Source organism: Dendrobates tinctorius, unplaced genomic scaffold (assembly GCF_039654945.1).
Source record: "Dendrobates tinctorius isolate UK_male_01 unplaced genomic scaffold, ASM3965494v1 ptg000004l, whole genome shotgun sequence".
NCBI classification, from domain to species: domain Eukaryota; kingdom Metazoa; phylum Chordata; class Amphibia; order Anura; family Dendrobatidae; genus Dendrobates; species Dendrobates tinctorius.
This window is the reverse complement of record NW_027361672.1, coordinates 13,578,693-13,599,386: the sequence shown is the minus strand read 5'-3', so window position 1 is coordinate 13,599,386 and position 20,694 is coordinate 13,578,693. Positions and strand designations below refer to the sequence as shown.

At 47.4% G+C, this 20,694-nt stretch overlaps 1 protein-coding gene across 1 annotated transcript in view; it reads left to right on the top strand.

Moving 5' to 3' along the window:
- The first annotated feature begins 2,891 nt into the window (after nucleotides 1–2,891).
- RBFA (ribosome binding factor A) overlaps nucleotides 2,892–20,694 on the top strand; it is a 55,593-nt gene continuing 37,790 nt past the window's right edge. The window contains exons 1-2 of the mRNA XM_073566169.1: nucleotides 2,892–3,227; nucleotides 3,342–3,381. Coding sequence (XP_073422270.1) covers nucleotides 3,052–3,227; nucleotides 3,342–3,381 — 216 coding nt within the window. The 5' untranslated portion in view covers nucleotides 2,892–3,051. The remainder of the gene's footprint in view (nucleotides 3,228–3,341; nucleotides 3,382–20,694) is intronic.

The window sequence follows — 20,694 nt, the reverse complement described above, 5'->3', positions numbered from 1 at the left end:
CTAGATCCTTATACAGGGGTATAATGAGCCCTCACTGTACAGGAGAGACCGGAGCGAGGAGCAGAGGCCTGATCACAAGAGCTGACAATCTGAGGACACAACAATGCTGGATAACAGTCTACACTGCATCACTAGATCCTTATACAGGGTTATAATGAGGCTTCACTGTACAGGAGAGACTGGAGCGAGGAGCAGAGGCCTGATCACAAGAGCTGACAATCTGAGGACACAGCAGTGCTGGATAACAGTCTACACTGCGTCACTAGATCCTTATACAGGGGTATAATGAGCCCTCACTGTACAGGAGAGACCGGAGCGAGGAGCCGGGGCCTGATCACAAGAGCTGACAATCTGAGGACACAGCAATGCTGGATAACAGTCTACACTGCATCACTAGATCCTTATACAGGTGGAGAATGAGCCCTCACTGTACAGGAGAGACCGGAGCGAGGAGCAGGAGCCTGATCACAAGAGCTGACAATCTGAGGACACAGCAATGCTGGATAACAGTCTACACTGCATCACTAGATCCTTATACAGGGGTATAATGAAGCCTCAATGTACAGGAGAGAGCGGAGCGAGGAGCCGGGGCCTGATCACAAGAGCTGACAATCTGAGGACACAGCAATGCTGAATAACAGTCTACACTGCGTCACTAGATCCTTATACAGGGGTATAATGAGCCCTCACTGTACAGGAGAGACCGGAGCGAGGAGCAGGAGCCTGATCACAAGAGCTGACAATCTGAGGACACAGCAATGCTGGATAACAGTCTACACTGCATCACTAGATCCTTATACAGGGGTATAATGAAGCCTCACTGTACAGGAGAGAGCGGAGCGAGGAGACGGGGCCTGATCACAAGAGCTGACAATCTGAGGACACAGCAATGCTGGATAACAGTCTACACTGCGTCACTAGATCCTTATACAGGGGTATAATGAGCCCTCACTGTACAGGAGAGACCGGAGCGAGGAGCCGGGGCCTGATCACAAGAGCTGACAATCTGAGGACACAGCAATGCTGAACAACAGTCTACACTGCATCACTAGCTCCTTATACAGGGGTATAATGAGCCCTCACTGTACAGGAGAGACCGGAGCGAGGAGCAGAGGCCTGATCACAAGAGCTGACAATCTGAGGACACAGCAATGCTGAATAACAGTCTACACTGCATCACTAGATCCTTATACAGGGGTATAATGAGCCCTCACTGTACAGGAGAGACCGGAGCGAGGAGCAGAGGCCTGATCACAAGAGCTGACAATCTGAGGACACAACAATGCTGGATAACAGTCTACACTGCATCACTAGATCCTTATACAGGGGTATAATGAGGCTTCACTGTACAGGAGAGACTGGAGCGAGGAGCAGAGGCCTGATCACAAGAGCTGACAATCTGAGGACACAGCAGTGCTGGATAACAGTCTACACTGCGTCACTAGATCCTTATACAGGGGTATAATGAGGCCTCACTGTACAGGAGAGACCGGAGCGAGGAGCCGGGGCCTGATCACAAGAGCTGACAATCTGAGGACACAGCAATGCTGAACAACAGTCTACACTGCATCACTAGCTCCTTATACAGGGGTATAATGAGCCCTCACTGTACAGGAGAGACCGGAGCGAGGAGCAGAGGCCTGATCACAAGAGCTGACAATCTGAGGACACAGCAGTGCTGGATAACAGTCTACACTGCATCACGAGATCCTTATACAGGGGTATAATGAGGCTTCACTGTACAGGAGAGACTGGAGCGAGGAGCAGAGGCCTGATCACAAGAGCTGACAATCTGAGGACACAGCAGTGCTGGATAACAGTCTACACTGCGTCACTAGATCCTTATACAGTGGTATAATGAGGCCTCACTGTACAGGAGAGACCGGAGCGAGGAGCCGGGGCCTGATCACAAGTGGTGACAATCTGAGGAAGCAGCAATTCTGAATGAGGCTGTGTGCCCACGTTGCGTTTTTTTAATCGTTTCTGCAGCGTTTGAGCCGGATCAGACGCTGCAGAAACGCTTAAAAGATGCTTCAAATTAATTAGCATGCTTTTTTGGCTTTTTGTGCCAATGCATGCGTTTTTAAACGCTCAGGGATCGCTTAGCAGCTAAAAATGCAGCATGCTCATTATTTTCCGCATTGCTGAGCGTTTTTAGCCTTCCCCAATGTTCCCAGAAAACGCGCTTCTTTTGTGCAAAAAACGCCCAAGAATCGCGCGGAAAAAAAAAGCGCGTTTTCTGGGAAGAGGATCAGTTTCCTGAGCATTTAAAAACGCTAGCGTGGGCACATAGCCTAAGGGTACGTGCACACGCTGCGGAATCCGCTGCGGATTAATCCGCACGGATTTTGCAAAAACCGCAGATAATCCGCAGGTCAAAAGACCTGCGGATTATCTGCGGTTTTGACTGCGGTTTGGTCCTGCGGATTCACCATCTCCACAATGGTGGAGATAGGAACCCGCTGCGGATTCCGCAGAAAGAATTGACATGTCACTTCTTTCTGCGGTTTCAAAACCGCAGCAAATCCGCGCGGATTTTTCCGCAACGTCAGCACAGCTTTTTTTTTTTACCATTCATTTGAATGGTACTGTACACCGCAGCTAAAACTGCTGCGGGTCCGCAGCGGCCAAAACCGCTGCGGAAACGCAGCAGAATCCGCAGCGTGTGCACACAGAGTCTACACTGCGTCACTAGATCCTTATACAGGTGGAGAATGAGACCCTCACTTTACAGGCAAATACCTAGAACGAGGGCTGTGGAAAACGGATTTCTATTTTAAAAAGAGCCGTTTAAAGCGCCAAAAGAGCCGGCTCTTTATGGTGAGCGGAACCGAATGAGCCGGATCACTAAAAAGAGCCGAACTTCCCATCACTATTCTGTTCTGCCCTGGAACTAGTCCCATGCTGTCACGTGACCCGCTGGGGGCGGCCACATAACGCGACGCTTCATTGCTCCATCTGCTGGACACAAGCGATATTATTTTGTATCTACTAGTTAGGTCTGAGGAGCCATAGCAGCTGATTGCCTATCTACAGGAAGGCTGCAGCGCCATGAGGACGTCCGCCGCCGCAGTTTTGTCTATGTCCTTCCGTGCCACCACGTTTCCGATTGTTGCCAGGTCACTGTGCCCCCGCTTAGCCGCCAGTCCGGAGCAGCACAGATATGTTCATGTGTCTCCAGCACTCTCCGCCAAGTCCCTGCTCCATAAATTCACTGCCAAATCTAAGTAAGCGGAGCGCCACCTGCTGGTGACAGAGAGTTACTACGGGTGGCATTATTTACCGAATGCAGAGGGGTCATTATTGTAATCTGCTGATTTTTGGTCTTTTCGTATCCACAGAAAGAAGCCCTGGTATGACAGTCCATCCCTAAGCAGGCCTGTAAGTATTGGACCAAGGCTACCAAAGGTTCCTCCAGAACAGTGCTCTGAGCCTGGCCCCATCATGGCTGCTGCCTCAGTAGTCACCTGTGCCCCCAGCCTCTGTATTCAGTACATGGTTATATGAAGTTCTACTGAAAATGGTCTCTATAAATAATAAGCTGCACTGTACATTGAAGCCAGATTATGACTGCATATACCTGGATGAAGGTGGTGGGCAGCAGCGGCAAACATTCCTTAAAGGTGATGGATTCAGCATCACATTTCTCCATGCCAGTATATAGCGACGTCACAGGTATAGAACCAATGGATGGAGAGTGACCATTGCTCAAACTATAAGTTGACTGTGACCCTGAGGTGTGGGAGCTTCCTAGGTACAAGTCTCGAGAATGCGCTAAAAAAAAAAAAAAAAAAGCCATCCCTGTTTGTAATGTATCCATCTTATGTAATCAAAATGTATGCGGGGTGAGCAGAATGCAGATAGGTTATTCCACTTAAAGTGAATTTGATACCAGGATTTTGCTGTCAGCATGATGTAGGGGCAGAGACCCTGATTCCATCTATGTATTGCTTACTGGGTTTTTACTGCAATTCTGGCAAAATCACTAATTTATCTGCTGCAGATCTACCAGTTCTTCGTATAAACCCGCCCACACCACTGACTGGCAGCTTTCTGTGTACACACTGTGCATAGGCAGAAATCTGCTTATCAGTGGTGGGGCTGGGGTTATACAGAGCTTGTGAATATGAAGTATTACATGTCAGGTATACTAGTCCTCTATTGATAAAATCACTGTTTTATCAGCGGGAGATTATCAAAACTCCAGTAAGTGACACATCACTGGAATCAGGCTCTCGGTCTCTATATCGTGCTGCTCTAAGTTAGGTTGCAAAAAACCCTGGTGACAGATTCCCATTAACGTGGTTCTCTAGGAATAGGGAAAAAATAATTAAAGGAAATGGCATTATAAGTAAAGTCCTAAATATCTTCAATAAGCAAAACACATTCATTTTTTTTTTCTCAGGAAGTAATCACTGTAGAATTAAAGGTAATCTGTCACCCCTTTTTTGAGATATCATATAATGATATCACTCAATTGTGTGTCACATAAGGATTCTCTTAGTACTTTTGCTTCCCCCTGACCCCGCACCTTTCATGCATAAATACCGTATTTTTCGGAGTATAAGACGCATCGGACCATAAGATACACCCCAATTTTCAGAAGGAAAATAGGGAAAAAAATGTGTCAAATGGGGGTCCGTCTTACAGTCCCAATTCAGCTTACCTGGAAAGGGATCCGGCACAGGTGGAGGAGTGGTCACAGGGGTCATTCAGTGGTCAAGGCTGGGGCAGCTGTGCTGGGCTGGGGCAGCGGAGCTCTGTAGGGTGAGGGTGGCGGCAGGCTGTGCTCCAGTGCAGGGGCAGCGGCTCCGCCGGCATTTTCTCGAAGCCCGGAGGCCCCCGCACATCCGTTGCTGGCTGCTGCCATGTTGCGGTGGCCTCCGGGAACATGGACGCCGGGAAGATGGCCGCCGGTCCGGGGACGGCGCATGTGCAGGTTCAGATCTCGTCCCGAGATCTTGTTGCCGAGATTTGAATCTCGTCTCCCGAGATCTCGGGACGAGATCTGAACCTGCGCATGCGCCGTCCCCGGACCGGCGGCCATCTTCCCGGCGTCCATGTTCCTGGAGGCCACCACAACATGGCAGCAGCCAGCTACGGATGTGCGGGGGCCTCCGGGCTTCGAAGAAGTGCCGGCGGAGCCCCCCACGGAGCACAGAGAGCCGCTACCCCTGCATCGGAGAACAGCCTGCTGCCACCACCGCACCACAGAGCCCTGCGGCTCCCGCACCAGCCATGGTCGGATGTAAGTATATTGCGACCATAAGACGCACCCCCCACTTTCCCCCAAAATTTTTGGGGAAAAAAGTGCGTCTTATGGTCCTGAAAAATACGGTACCTTTTTTATATCGGTTCAGATGTATGTAAACTGCTGCGGTCCGGTCTGATGGGCGGGGCTTATTCACCTGCTCCCCCCTCCCTGTCTTGCTCTACGCATTTCTTCTTGAGTAGAGCAAGACAGGGAGGGGGGAGCAGGTGAATAAGCCCCGCCCATCGGACCGGACAGCGGCAGTTTACATACATCTGAACCGATATAAAAAAGGTATTTATGCATGAAAGGTGCGGGGTCAGGGGGAAGAAAAAGTACTAAGAGAATCCTTATGTGACACAATTGAATGATATCATTATATGAAATCTCAAAAAAGGGGTGACAGATTCCCTTTAACTGTCTGCCATCATGACACTGACAGAAACCTGTCCTAGAATGTTAAGTTGAATGCCTATGAGCATGTGCAGAAGAAGCTCTGCTGCTGTGACCAGGAGATGGCGTATACCATGAACTGCCAGGCCATCCTGTGGGCCTACTGCACATGCCCACAAGCATATGTCCTACTAGTAATAGTCTAGGTCTCGGTCAGTGTAACAAGAATGCGGTTAGAAAGTTTCATAATTTGCTTAGTAAAATTATTTAGGTGTTTTATTTATATATACGTTCCTTTAACTCTATTTCTATTTTCAAAGATCACCTTAAGGCCTGTTTTCACACATCAGTTTTTTTTTTTTTGGTCAGTCAAAATCCGCTAATATGGCGGATAGCGCATCCGTTCCTGTACTGACCACAACGTTTGGCACTGGACCGTTATTTTAACGATCTGTCAAAGGAAGAATTTTTAAAGGAACCGCTGCCTGGGGGGAGAGAGAGAATTTTTCAGCCGCCAGAACAGAGTTTAGGGTTAAATTTCCGGCTGAGTGAGGTCTTTCGGGCATGCGCAGCGAGAAGTGCGGATCCTGCCGACCGAAAAAACGTTGCATGGTCCTTTCGGGCATGTCGGCGGACGTCATAATTTTGGTGGATCCGCAAAAAAACGGATCCAACGGATGGCCATCCGTCAAGATCCGCCTGTAATGCAACTCAATGGGGGAAAAAAACGGATCCGCCAAGAAAAATGGCGGATCCGTTTTTTTTGCAAAACAGCAGATTTTGACTGATGGACACAAACGGGTGTGTGAAACAGGCCTTACTAATATATAGTACACAAACTGATCAGACTGCCCATGCTGATAACAGTGTACTGATGAAAGCTTCTACAATGGACCCCCTAGCTTAAGATCTAAACCATGGCGCCATAGGAGAAGGCAGACTAGTTTGATAGGTCACCCTTCTTTTTATATTTTTAACATCTGATGGATGACTGGGTGCGTGTGTTACTTACCGGGTGAGAGGTATACGAAGAATGCAAGCTAGGTAGGGCAGTGCGATACTATGGGAAATATTTTATTGGGAAACCTTTGGGTCCTGACGTTCATATAGATATTTTTGACATGCTAACCACCTATAAACTGTTAAGTACACTCCTTTATGGCAGTAGTATTTTCTAATGGCAGTGGTACATTTCAGAAAGATAACGCTCCTTCTATACTGCAAAAATTGCATTGGAATAATTTGAGAAACAAGACAAAAATGTAACGGCGTGGACTTGGCCTCCAAACTTCAGATCTCAATTCGAGTGAACTGTGCAATGTGCTAGACCACTGTTCCCCAACTCCAGTCCTCAAGAGCCACCAACAGGTCATGTTTTCAGAATTTCCCTTAAAATTACAGAGGTGGGAGCTGCTCACCTGCACAGGCAATAATTCCCCCACCTGGGCGATACTAAGGAAATCCTTAAACCCTGACTTGTTGGTGGCTCTTGAGGACTGGAGTTGGGGAACACTGTGCCAGACAAACAAATCCAATCTGTGGAGACCTCACCTCGCCAAGTTGTAGGATGTAATTTTAAATCTGACAGAATTTCACAATATAGGTGACATTAAAGGTGGAATAAATCCTGAAAGGATTTTTTTACATGATAAAAAATTGGCTTTTTTTTTTTAAACATCATTTTTATTGATTTTGTAATGAAGTTGCATATTACAAGTTATAAACGTTGCATTGAATTGTTACAAAGAACATATTTAAACATGCTTATCACCTAAGCCTGGATAGAAGCAAAAATAAACTTAACAAATATAAAATTATCAGACCCCCTTACGTCCACATTTTTATAGATTACATTGACTGAAGTCAGACACCTTATCTCCAGCTCCACCTTATCCTCCATATAGCTCATATAACACATTTCAGTTTACCCAGATTACCACTCAAATCCTCTAATAGATACCACTCCGAATCCACAAAGGCGCTCATTAAGTCTTGAATTTCTCTGGTGGTCAGTGACGTTTCTATAAACACTCTCCATTTTTTTAAAAAATTTTTTTTGTTATTTTATCTTTATTTCTTTCTGCTTCTCTCTTTTCCAAAAATAAGACCGATGTTAAACCTTCCTTGATCTCTTTTATCCCTGGGAGTGTTCTAGCTAGCCAGTGTTGCAGAATTAGACGTTTTGTCACCATTGCAATGGTGTGAAATAAGTCATGTAGCCGTCCCCCCTCTTGTTTTACCCGTCGTAAAGTGAAACAGCCAACACAATGGATCTACGTCTATCCATATACCACATATCTTCAGATACATATCCTGCACTTTTAACCAGAGTTCTTGTGTCCTGGGACATGACCACAATCCATGTTCTGTGTCTGTTTTGGGCATTGTACATTTTGGGCAACTTGTCTGCCTATCGGGATTCTGCGGAGTCGGAGGGATATTGAAGCCACATATTGTTTTATGCATTATTCTGAACTAACTCTCTCTCCATTGTTCATTGATGATATGCTTTCTTACCAATTCCCAGCCCTGCAGAATCTTATGCTCAAGTTCTTCATCATGTGTATGTTTTTCCCATTTGTGAAATATTCTGCCCTTCCCATATTTCTGAATCGATTTCCTTCCTCACATCCTGAAGGAGGTCTAATACATAATGCTTTAATTGACTATATAACATCAAATGAAATCTCGACAGCTCAAATTTGTCTATCACTTCCAATCCCATCAACCAGCGGCCTTCTTGTAGATGTAGTAAGTCCCATAACGTCTGTATACCTTTCCCCAACCACTCTGTGTATAATTTATTTTCTTTTCCTAATCTAAAGGCAGGAAATGCCCAAGGATTCAGGTGTTTTGACACTCTCCATGACATTTTTAGTTTTTTTTTCTTACTGCCTTCCATGTGGCAATGGTATCTTTACATATTACCTAATATTTAATGTTTGGCGGTATGTGTGACAGCGGCGTATGTAGCAGCGCTGTCAGGTCCCACAAACCACAAAATTCCATTTCCAATTTGTAAAACCATATGGAACTTTTTTTATGGACTTTGTGCGCTGCCGAACAATAGACACAATTCCAGTTATAATGAAGGATTATTGTTTTATTTCCAACGCGTTTCGAAGTAATAGTTACTTCTTCCTCAGGGGATGACAGACATCCCCTGAGGAAGAAGTAACTATTACTTCGAAACGCGTTGGGAATAAAACGATCCTTCATTATAACTGGAATTGTGTCTATTGTTCGGCAGCGTGCAAAGTCCATAAAAAAAAGTTCCATATGGTTTTATACATCGGTGGTCACTGGTCTGGCCCTTGGATGTGCAGCAGCTGATCATTTACATGCTTTATCTTTCCTGCAAGGGGTGAGTGGATCTACCGTATTTTCCGCTTTGTAAGACGCACTTTTTTTCCCCCAAAATTGAGGGGGAAAAAGGGGGTGCGTCTTACAAAGAGGATATAACTTTGCGCTGCCGCTGAGGGTACTTGCCGCGGCACTCTGTGCCCTGATGCTGCCGCTGCGCTGTCCGCCGGTTCTTACCGCCACCGCCGCGCTCCTGTCCCCCGGTGGTTTCTGCCGCCGCGCTCTGTCCCGTTCAGCGTGGGGTGTCTCTGCCGCTCCATGCCTGCTTTCCTGTGGCTTTCTTCCTGGAAAATGGCCGCCGCGCATGCGCAGATGGACATCTCGGCACTGAAATCTCGGGAGATGAGATTTCAGCGCTGAAATCTCATCTCCCGAGATTTCAGTGCCGAGATGTCCATCTGCGCATGCGCGGCGGCCATTTTCTAGGAAGAAAGCCACAGGAAAGCAGGCATGGAGCGGCAGAGACACCCCACGCTGAACGGGACAGAGCGCGGCGGCGGCAGAAACCACCGGGGGACAGGAGCGTGGCGGTAAGAACCGGCGGAGAGCGCAGCGGCAGCATCAGGGCACAGAGTGCCGCGGCAAGTACCCTCAGAACGGGACAGAGCGCGGCGATGGCGGCAAACACAGGGGGACAGGAGCGCGGTGGTGGCAGTAAGAACCGGGGGACAGGAGCGCGGTGGTGGCAGTAAGAACCGGGGGACAGGAGCGCGGTGGTGGCAGTAAGAACCGGGGGACAGGAGCGCGGTGGTGGCAGTAAGAACCGGGGGAGAGCGTGGCGGTAAGAACCGGGGGACAAAGTGTGGCAGTGGTGGCAAGCACTGGGGGACATAGTGTGGCGGTGGTGGCAAGCAGGAACTGGGGGACAGAGTGTGGCGGTGGTGGCAAGCACTGGGGGACAGAGTGTGGCGGTGGTGGCAAGCAGGAACCGGGGGACAGAGCGTGGCGGTGGTGGCAAGCATCAGGGGACAGAGGGCGGCGGCAGTATCAGGCAGCGGCACGCTGCACATCAAAACACCCCCTCATCCCAGCAGCAATGTTCCACTCCGGCCTCCTCCATCACCACCCCTGGTAAGCAATAAGACGCCTGGATTATAAGATGCACCACCATTTTATTAAAAAAAAAGTTTTTTCCCTATTTTTCTCCTCAAAATTTGGGGTGCGTCTTATAATCCGGAGCGTCTTATAAAGCGAAAAATACGGTATATATTTATATGTATTTTATTATCGGATAAGACCTTATTTGCACTCCTCTTGTTCCTACAGTATAAATCATTGAAGTTTCCAATTTGTAGTCACTATATCGCCCCGTTTTCTTAATCCAGTCTATTACGTTCCTCATTAAACATCATAAATTATATTCCCTAATATTTGGCAATCCCACTCCCCCCTCCCTCGTGTGCATTAGAGTTCTTATAGCCAATCTCGCTCTTTTACCCCTCCAAATGAATTTAGAAAAGGCCCTGTTTAATCTGAGAACATCTGCGTGACGAATTAACATTGGGATAGTTTGCATAGGGTAGAGTAATCTCGCAAAGCTTGTCATCTTGATTAGGTGGCAGCGACCCAGCAGCAAGAGGGGTAGATTTCCCCACCTCTCCAACTCCTTCTCTATTTTGTCTATGATAGGCTTATAATTGAGATCATCTGTTTTGGCGTTCACCCCAAATAAATTCCCAAGTACTTTATAGATGTTGTCGCTTTCGGGATACCCATTATATTACTCTCCTGGCCACGTTTTACCTCACTCCTCATGAACAGAATCTCACATTTAGACTTTAAACGAAAGCCTGAGAATTTTCCAAACTTTTCAATTTCAAGCTGCAACATAGGGAGATATTCCTCTGGGTTGTTCATGAACAGAATTATGTCATCTGCAAATAGGGCTTTTTGACTGTCTCATTTCCCACCTTTATACCTTTGTAGGAACTGCAATCACTTAAATATCTCGACATAGGTTCGATCGCCAAATTAAACAGTAAGGGGGACAGCGGGCACCCCTGCCTCGTTCCCTTTTTCAGCTTGAAGGCATCTGAGAGAAACCCCGGCGTGTATACCCTTGCTTTGGGATTCTGATATACAGTAGTACCGCCAGAAATTGTCTAAACGGACCTACCAGATTTATTTTATCCAATACTTGACCCAACCATGGCCACTTCACATTATCGAACGCTTTTTCTGCGTCCAGTGTGACCACAGCTGGATCCTCTCCCTTATCCAAATGCTTCCCTCAAAACTTGTCTAGCAATAACATGGCTTTCCTTATATTAGTAATGGCTGATCTTGCCTTCACAAAACCTGTTTTTTCCTCTTCGCCACGACAGCACCCAGTGAGAGAGGGAATCCGCCCCTAGGAACAGGAAACCTACAGAGAGATAAATAGGGCGGTCTCCCTCAGTTTGGTTTCCTGTTCCTAGAAGGGAACCTGCAGAAGAGGATGCCTGGTCTGGTAGCCGCCCGCATGCATAATATGAGCAGCAGGGGCCCCAGGACTGGAGAGAAGGTTCCCCCCATGGCTGGTAATGCAGTTGAGGCCGCGGTTAGGAGTGCCGAGGCTCACTGTTTTCATGGAGCGGGACAGACGCATTACGTGAGCGCGGCACCGGGGATGGTAGCCCCCGAGACAGCGAGGCCGGGGGGAAAGCAGGAGATCCTGAGCTCGCGGTGATGATGCCAGCAGCGCTAAGAGGGCGACATACCTTGCGGCAGCATGTGTGCTGTTGAGGAAGGGGTAGCGACGAGCAGAGCGGGCAGGATGCCGGCGCTCCCAGGCAGAGGTGACCCAGAGGTGGAGCAACAGCTTCCGAGGTCAGATGAGGCAGGAAGGCGGTGGTATCGCGGGAGCAGGCGGCCGCGCATGCGCAGTGGAGGATAGAAGAAGCAAGAGGAAGAAGAGCGGTGCGCAGCCATGTCGTCCACAAATGACCCGGTTTCGCTCCCGTTAAGCCAGCCAGGGGAATCCCCACATGGCAGCAGAAAGAGCGGTACTACGAGAAGGAGCAGCAGCTCCAAAAGAGAGTCCAGCGGGCATTCTAGGCAGAATGAAGCCTTGGAGAAGAAGCGGAAAGACAAAAGACCGTCCCACGCCTCGCTTCAGCCTGAGTCACGAACCCCGCAGCTGGTATTTTGCTGATGAGATTCACGGGTGGGTGTTTTTAGTCAGACTTACAGCTGATGGCCTTTTTTCTGGTCCATACCCTTTAGGCCAAAAGAACGGAGAAGGCGAAAAATAGAGAGTGTGCCTCATGTTCTCAGCCCCTCCCAGACGGCCACCCCAAGAGATTGTGTCAGTCTTGTATCGAAAAGATCTTGCAGGAAGAATCCTCAGGGGAAAAAGGAGGATATCTGGGCTATAATTAGAGAGGAGCTACGTGCCTTAGGCAGCTCCGGTAGTCTGGGGGGCCACTCCTTTGTCAGAGGAATGGCTTCACTGGCGTCTGGATTGCCGTCAAGAGACTGGGGAGCTAGACTCGGATAGATCCCAGGAATATTTGTCCTCAGAGGAGGAGGAACAAACATGTTTCCCTACGGACAGTATTAATAACTTGGTGAAGTCCGTCCGAAATACCATGGGGCTTCCTGAAACTAAGGGACCCCAAAACTCCGCAAGAGATGATGTTCGCGGGCATTTCCTGGAAAAAGATCCGGGCCTTCCCAGTAGTTCCAGCTATAAAGGAGCTGGTGAGGAGGGAGTGGGAGAAGCAGGGTCAGAGAGCCTTCCTCCCTTTAACGTCGAAACGTAAATATCCATTTGATGACGAGGAGTTGACGTCTTGGTCGAGAGCCCCCAAAGTAGACGCGGCAGTGGCCTCTACTTCTCGCAGATCTTCCTTGCCGGTGGAAGATTCAGGGATGCTAGCTGATTCATTGGATCGTAAGACAGATACCTTCCTTAAACGATCTTGGGAGGTGTGCACGGCAGCTTTTAAGCCAGCAATAGCAGCCACATGCACAGCAAGGTCTATGTTGATATGGTTGGATGGCCTAGAAGGAAAGATTAAAAGCGGTGCATCTAGAGATAAGCTCCTTTCCTCTATTCCCCTGATTAAAGGGGCAGCGGCCTTCCTGTCCGACTCCTCAGCGGACTCCGATTATCTGCTAGAGCAGCAGGGCTAACCAATTCAGGCCGGCGGGCCTTATGGTTAAAAGGATGGAGAGGAGATACACCAACAAAGACTAAACTTTGCGCTATACCCTGCCAGGGTAAGTACCTGTTTGGCACGGAGCTGGACGAGATCCTTACCAAGGCGGGTGAGAGGAAGAAAGGTTTCCCTAACCCATATATTCCCTTCAACAGGAGAGCCTTCAGGAAACCTCCATTTGGGGAAAAAAAAGAATTTCAAACCTCAGGACCGCTGGGGCGGTAAGGACCCCAAACAGAGGGGCAACCTATTTGGGAAACGTCCCTTCAGACCAGGGGACAGATTTCGATAGCACCAGTTCACCGGTAGGTAGCAGGCTGCTGAAATTCAGCCGCCAATCGGAAAAAATTAGATCCAACCCCTGGGCCATTAAGATCGTTTCATCAGGCCTAGAACTAGAATTTGTTCTGCACCCACCGAACTCCTTCCTGTTGACTTCTATGAAGTCCCAAACACAGCAGGAAGCATTGGAGATGGAGATTTCAGCACTGTTAACCAAACGTGTTCTGATAGACGTCCCAGAGGGCAAAAGAGGAATGGGCTTCTATTCTCCCCTGTTTTTAATCCCTAAGCCAGATGGTTCCTTTAGGACAATAATTAATTTGAAAAAGCTTAATACATTCTTGAGGCTGAGGCCGTTTAAAATGGAGTCAATACGTTCAGGAATAAAACTTTTGTTTCCCAGGTGCTATATGGCAGTCTTGGACCTAAAAGACGCCTATTACCATCTCCCCATACCCCAAGGGCACCAGAAGTTCCTGCGAGTAGCATTCGTGTTCAGAGGTCGAATTCAACATTTCCAATTTACGGCGATGCCTTTCGGACTATCTATGGCTCCTCGAGTGTTTACCAAATTGATGTTGGAGGTGATGCCATATATGAGGCTGAATGACACCCTAGTGGTCCCTTACTTGGACAACCTGCTCATAGTAGGAAACGCTGTCTCCCAATGTGAAAAAAGAATAGTTGATATTGTCTCATCCCTACAGACACTAGGCTGGCTGATCAACTGGGAAAAGTCCAGGCTGCAACCAGTAACCTGTCAGACGTTCCTGGGCCTTCAAGTAGACTCCGTAAGTCAGAAATGCTTTTTACCAGACACTAAAGGGCATGTCACACTAAGAGATATCGCTAGCAATATCGCTATAACTTGTGACGTTATAGCGATATTGCTAGCGATATCTCTGTGTCTGATACTTACCTACGACCCGCTCCCCCGCTGGTTATCGCTGATCGCGCGAGAACGTTCAGGACTGTTTCTCGTTGTCAGCTGCCTGCGGCGCTTCCTGCTGTGACGACGAGCGACGCGTGGAGCCGGGCGGGAGGACGCAGGATCGCCTGGTGTGACAGGTAAGTAGCGATCCCCGTCCCCAGCGATGTCGCTGGTGAGATCTGCCTATGTGGCAGCTCACTAGCGACTACTTAGCGATGTACCAGCGATCCTGACCGCGTCATATCGCTGGTCGGGATCGCTGGTACATCGCTAAGTGTGACAGTACCTTAAGGCGCAGGCCATGGTTAGTTTCCCGATCTCTTGGGTGTGACGTTCTCCACGCATCTTTCAGCTGCCAATTCGATATCAAGTCTTCCAAATAACCTTTTTTCCCCTATATCTCTTCCCTTCTCCTGGATTTAATCTTATTAAGCTCCCTTTCCTGTCCTCTTCCTCCTTAAGCACCTCATTACAATCTCCTCCTATGATTATGTTGTTGCCACTATCAGCCAGTATTTTGTTCTGTAAGGACATAAAAAATTTCTTTTGATTTATGTTCGGGGCATATATATTGTACAGGGTAATACTTCATTATTTATCTCTAATTTCAAACGGATTAACCTACCCTCCTGGTCCATTTCTACGGATGAAACTTTGTGTGCCAATGCTTTATGTATAAGTATTAGGACTCCTGCTTTTCTGTCTACTGAGCTTGAACCATAAACTTCTCCCACCCATAATTTCTTCATTCTAAAAAAGTCTTCTTTACCCAAGTGTGTCTCTTGGAGCAAGGCTATATCTGCTTTCAATCTTTACAGGTGACGAAGCATCATCATCCTTTTATGTGGTGAGCGCAACCCTTTTATATTCCATGTTATTAATCTAACCATTTTTAATTGCAAAATGGTTTCTTCTGCGAGGACGTGTGAAGCTTCTCCCTCTCAGGTATGGAGTGCCAGTCAATGTCATCTCAGTCAGTAATTAGTACAATAGCAGTGGGCTCATGAACTTTAACTTCCCTCCCTCCCTTTCCCCCCCCCTTCTCATCTCACCCTCTCTCGATATGACAACCTCTTTGTTGACTCCTCTTTTTTCCGCCATTATCCAAACCAAAAGAGAAATAATTTCCCGCCCGCCTATTATCCCATATTTATCATGTTGTACCTATTTTATATCCATTCTCTATCTGTGCCCTGACCCTCATGTAACCAAAACACTCATGTAACCAAAACAGAGTCCATACCATTACAAAGTCTCCCCATCTGCCTCTTTAAATTCAATGGTTCTGTCTGTATCACATATGTCAGAGATTTAGATGCAAGCTCTGATGTAAGTTATCAGCGTCCAAGGTCGGTAAGTAAGTACTTACCGACCTTGGACATATGGATACATCCAGGTGATTATGCTCTCGCAGCACAGTTGTACGCACATGATTGCCGCCAGGTGTTCATCGATTGTGACAACAGGCACTCACTGCCAGGAGCAGTACCTACACTGCTCCTGGAACTTTAACCCCCTAAATTCTGCAATCGATCGCAGCATTTAGTAAGCAGGCTGAGGGAGGAGGCCCCCTCTGATCGGCAACCCCGCGACATTATCGTGGGTGCCCGATCGTTGCCATAGTGACCGATGTTGTCACCAGACTCTAGCAAGTTGGTTACATCATGCGCAGTGCATGATCTAACTTGTGTCAGTGCAGCACTGACAGTTGCAAAGCAATGCTACGATTTATATGATTTATAACTGCGCTCAAACTGCAAAAAGTGAAAGGCCCACTTTTTCCAGTTTACTTGCAGTTATTGATCATGGCAATAGTGGGACTAAATTAAAAAAAAATAAAAAAGTTGTCAAAAAAAATAAAAATAAATAAATATATATATATTTTATAGTCGGAAAAATACGGTGTGTGTATGTATGTGTATGTGTATATATATATATATATATATATATATATATATATATATATATATATATATATACCGTATTTTTCCGACTATAAGACGCACCGGACCATAAGACGCACCCCTATTTTCAGAAGGAAAATAGGGAAAAAAAATAATGTCAAATGGGGGTCCGTCTTACAGTCTGAATTCAGCTTACCTGGGAAGGGATCCGGCACAGGTGGAGAAGTAGTCACAGGGGTCATTCAGTGGTCCAGGCTCGTGCGGTGGTGGCGGCTCTGTGCTGGGGCAGCTGCGCTGGGGTAGGGGCAGCTGTGGCAGGGGCAGAGGCAGCTGTGCTGGGGCAGGGGCAGCTGTGCTGGGGCAGGGGCAGCTGTGCTGGGGCAGGGGCAGCTGTGCTGGGGCAGGGGCAGCTGTGGCAGGGGCAGCTGTGGCAGGGGCAGCTGTGCTGGGGCAAGGGCAGCTGTGCTGGGGCAAGGGCAGCTGTGCTGGGGCAGGGGCAGCTGTGCTGGGGCAGGTGGGCTCTGCGGTGGTGGCAGCGGGCGGCGCTCTGCGGTGCGGTGGTGGCAGCGGGCTGTGCTCCGGTGCAGGGGCGGCGGCTCCACCGGCGTTTCTTCGCAGCCCGGAGGCCCCCGCACACCCCTTGCTGGGCGCCGCCATGTTGCGGTGGCCTCCGGGAGCATGGACGCCGGCAAGATGGCGCCGGTCCAGGGACGGCGCATTCGCAGCTTCAGATCTCGTGCCGAGATCTCGGGGGACGAGATTCAAATCTCTGCAACGAGATCTCGGGACAAGATCTGAAGCTGCGCATGCGCCGTCCCTGGACCGGCGGCCATCTTGCCGGCGTCCATGCTCCCGGAGGCCACCGCAACATGGCGGCGCCCAGCAAGGGGTGTGCTGGGGCCTCCGGGCTGCGAAGAAACGCCGGCGGAGCCGCCGCCCCTGCACCGGAGCACAGCCCGCTGCCACCACCGCGCCACCCGCTGCCACCACCGCACCGCAGAGCCTCGCCCGCTGCCACCAGCGCACCAGGTACCGTGCATTGCGACCATAAGACGCACCCCCCACTTTCCCCCAAAATTTTGGGGGAAAAAAGTGCGTCTTATGGTCCGAAAAATACGGTGTGTGTGTGTGTGTGTGTGTGTGTGTGTGTGTGTATATATATATATATATATATATATATATATATATACACACTCACTGGCCACTTTATTAGGTACACCATGCTAGTAACGGGTTGGACCCCCTTTTGCCTTCAGAACTGCCTCAATTCTTCGTGGCAGAGATTCAACAAGGTGCTGGAAGCATTCCTCAGAGATTTTGGACCATATTGACATGATGGCATCACACAGTTGGCCCAGATTTGTCGGCTGCACATCCCTGATGCGAATCTCCCGTTCCACCACATCCCAAAGATGCTCTATTGGATTGAGATCTGGTGACTGAGGAGGCCATTTGAGTACAGTGAACTCATTGTCATGTTCAAGAAACCAATCTGAGATGATTCGAGCTTTATGACATGGCGCATTATCCTGCTGAAAGTAGCCATCAGATGTTGGGTACATTGTGGTCATAAAGGGATGGACATGGTCAGCAACAATACTCAGGTAGGCTGTGGCGTTGCAACGATGCTCAATTGGTACCAAGGGGCCCAAAGAGTGCCAAGAAAAAATTCCCCACACCATGACACCACCACCACCAGCCTGAACCGTTGATACAAGGCAGGATGGATCCATGCTTTCATGTTGTTTACGCCAAATTCTGACCCTACCATCCGAATGTCGCAGCAGAAATCGAGACTCATCAGACCAGGCAACGTTTTTCCAATCTTCTACTGTCCAATTTCGATGAGCTTGTGCAAATTGTAGCCTCAGTTTCCTGTTCTTAGCTGAGAGGAGTGGTACCCAGTGTGGTCTTCTGCTGCTGTAGCCCATCTGCCTCAAAGTTCGACGCACTGTGCGTTCAGAGATGCTCTTCTGCCTACCTTGGTTGTAACGGGTGGCAATTTGAGTCACTGTTGCCTTTCTATCAGCTCGAACCAGTCTGCCCATTCTCCTCTGACCTCTGGCTTCAACAAGGCATTTCTGGCCACAGAACTGCCGCTCACTGGATTTTTTTTCTTTTTCGGACCATTCTCTGTAAACCCTAGAGATGGTTGTGCGTGAAAATCCCAGTAGATCAGCAGTTTCTGAAATACTCAGACCAGCCCTTCTGGCACCAACAATCATGCCACGTTCAAAGGCACTCAAATCACCTTTCTTCCCCATACTGATGCTCGGTTTGAACTGCAGGAGATTGTCTTGACCATGTCTACATGCCTAAATGCACTGAGTTGCCGCCATGTGATTGGCTGATTAGAAATTAAGTCTTAACACACAGTTGGACAGGTGTACCTAATAAAGTGGCCAGTGAGTGTATATGTGTGTGTGTATATATATATATATATATATATATATATATATATAATAAATAATAATAATAATATTATTATATATATATTTTTTTTTTTTAATTACAAAATAGTAATAAAAGTTTGTTATGAAAAAAAGTCACACTAGTTAACCCATTCAGTGAACACTGGAAAAAAAAACAAACAAACTATGCTTCATCATCATACCACCAAACATTAAGCGGAATAAAACGCGATAAGAAAACTTTATTTACATTCATTATCATTGAAAATGTCATCTTGTTCCTCAAAAACAAGCCACCATATAGCTCCATCAGCATAAAAATAAGTTCTAGCTCTCAGAATAAAGCAATGCAAAAATTGTGTAAAAGCGCCAAAATATAAAAGAAACATTATAAATGTGGTTTCATTGTAATCATACTGAACCAAAGAATAAGGCTGGCTTATCAATTTGACCCCACACGGAACAACATAAAAAAAAAAATCTGTGAATTACTGGTTTTTGTTCATTCCGCCTCCAAAAATTGAAATAGAAAGTTATGTGCCCAAAAATGGTACCAATAAAAACGTCAACTCGTCCCGCAAAAAATAAGCCATCGCATGACTGTTGGCAGAAATGCGGAAAAATTATAGTTCTCAAATATGGTGATGCAAAAACTAGTTTTTGCAAAAAACAGGGTTATTTAGGTGTCAACAACCAAATATAAGAAATAAAATATATAGATTTGATATCGCTGTAATCACACTGACCCGAAGAATGAAGTCGTCTAATCACTTATACCACACTAGGAACGGCGTAAAAAATAAATAAAACCACTTCTTCTCCTGCTGTTGATTTGTTCAATCTGCCTCCCAAAGATCACAATAACGCTCGGCTCACATTATTCTGTGCCGAGTACCTGCATCGGGGTTTCCACTGTAATCTTTGAAATATGTGATTCAGACAGAACTTCTGATGGCAGATTCCCTATAGTGAGGCAGATTAAAGCACTGTGGACGCTGTCTGGCCTATGATCCGGCGGTGTCTGTCTTTTTTTAGGCTTGCACCTCTGAAAAGAGCAACGATGAACAGAGGCCAGACGGAGTCCAGAGTAACTCTGCTGCCTCATTATAGTGAATTTATCCCTCAAGGGTTTCATCTGAATCCTGTCACTCGGGGATTTAGATGGAAACCCCAATGTAAGGGCTCGGCATAGAGCGCATGATAAATGTGATACAAAATGTTATGTAAAATGTTCCCAATAAAAGCTTCAACTGATTCCACATAACACCCACTCAGGTTTGTCATCTGTTAATGGAAATATAGGGGCTTCCACTTTACTGGTAGAGCAAAGGCTCTGGAAAAGCGCTATGTCTCATTGCCCCCCAAAAGAAATCCAACAAATTCTGCTCGCCCAAATCCAAATGCCCCCTTCCCTTCTGAGCCCCAGTGTGCCTAAACCACATTTCCCATTTTTGGCATTTCTGAAACGATGAGAGTCCTCCTAATTTATAGGTGCATGTCTCCAGAAGCATGAGCTTGTCACTACAATGTACGGGGTGCTACAAGTTGCTGGGCATTTACAATGACCGTTTGCAATTTTCACTCAGCAACATTCATTTCTGCTTGTTTCTGGGAAATATTCATGGATTCAAAATCATCACTACACCTGTAGATAAATTTCCAAAATGGGGTTACTTGATGGGGGAATTATGCTCTTCAAGCACTTTGAGGCTCTGTGTATTGGTGTCCGCAAACAGTTCTAGGAAAATCAGCGATCTAGGAGGCAATTAGTTCTCTTTCTCTCTCTCTCTGTTCTGTTCCTTTAAATTTCATACACTGGCGGCTGCAGCAGATCCAGTACATCCATTTTTTGCAGAGTGGAAACGGATCCGTTTTTTCACACTTTGGCAGATTTAAACTGATGTCAAAAGACTGAAGTGTGAAAGAGGCCTAAGCAGTACTGTACAGACACATATATGGTATTGCCACGTTAAGCAGAAATTTCAAGGACACATTTTGAAGCCATTTTTACCTACCG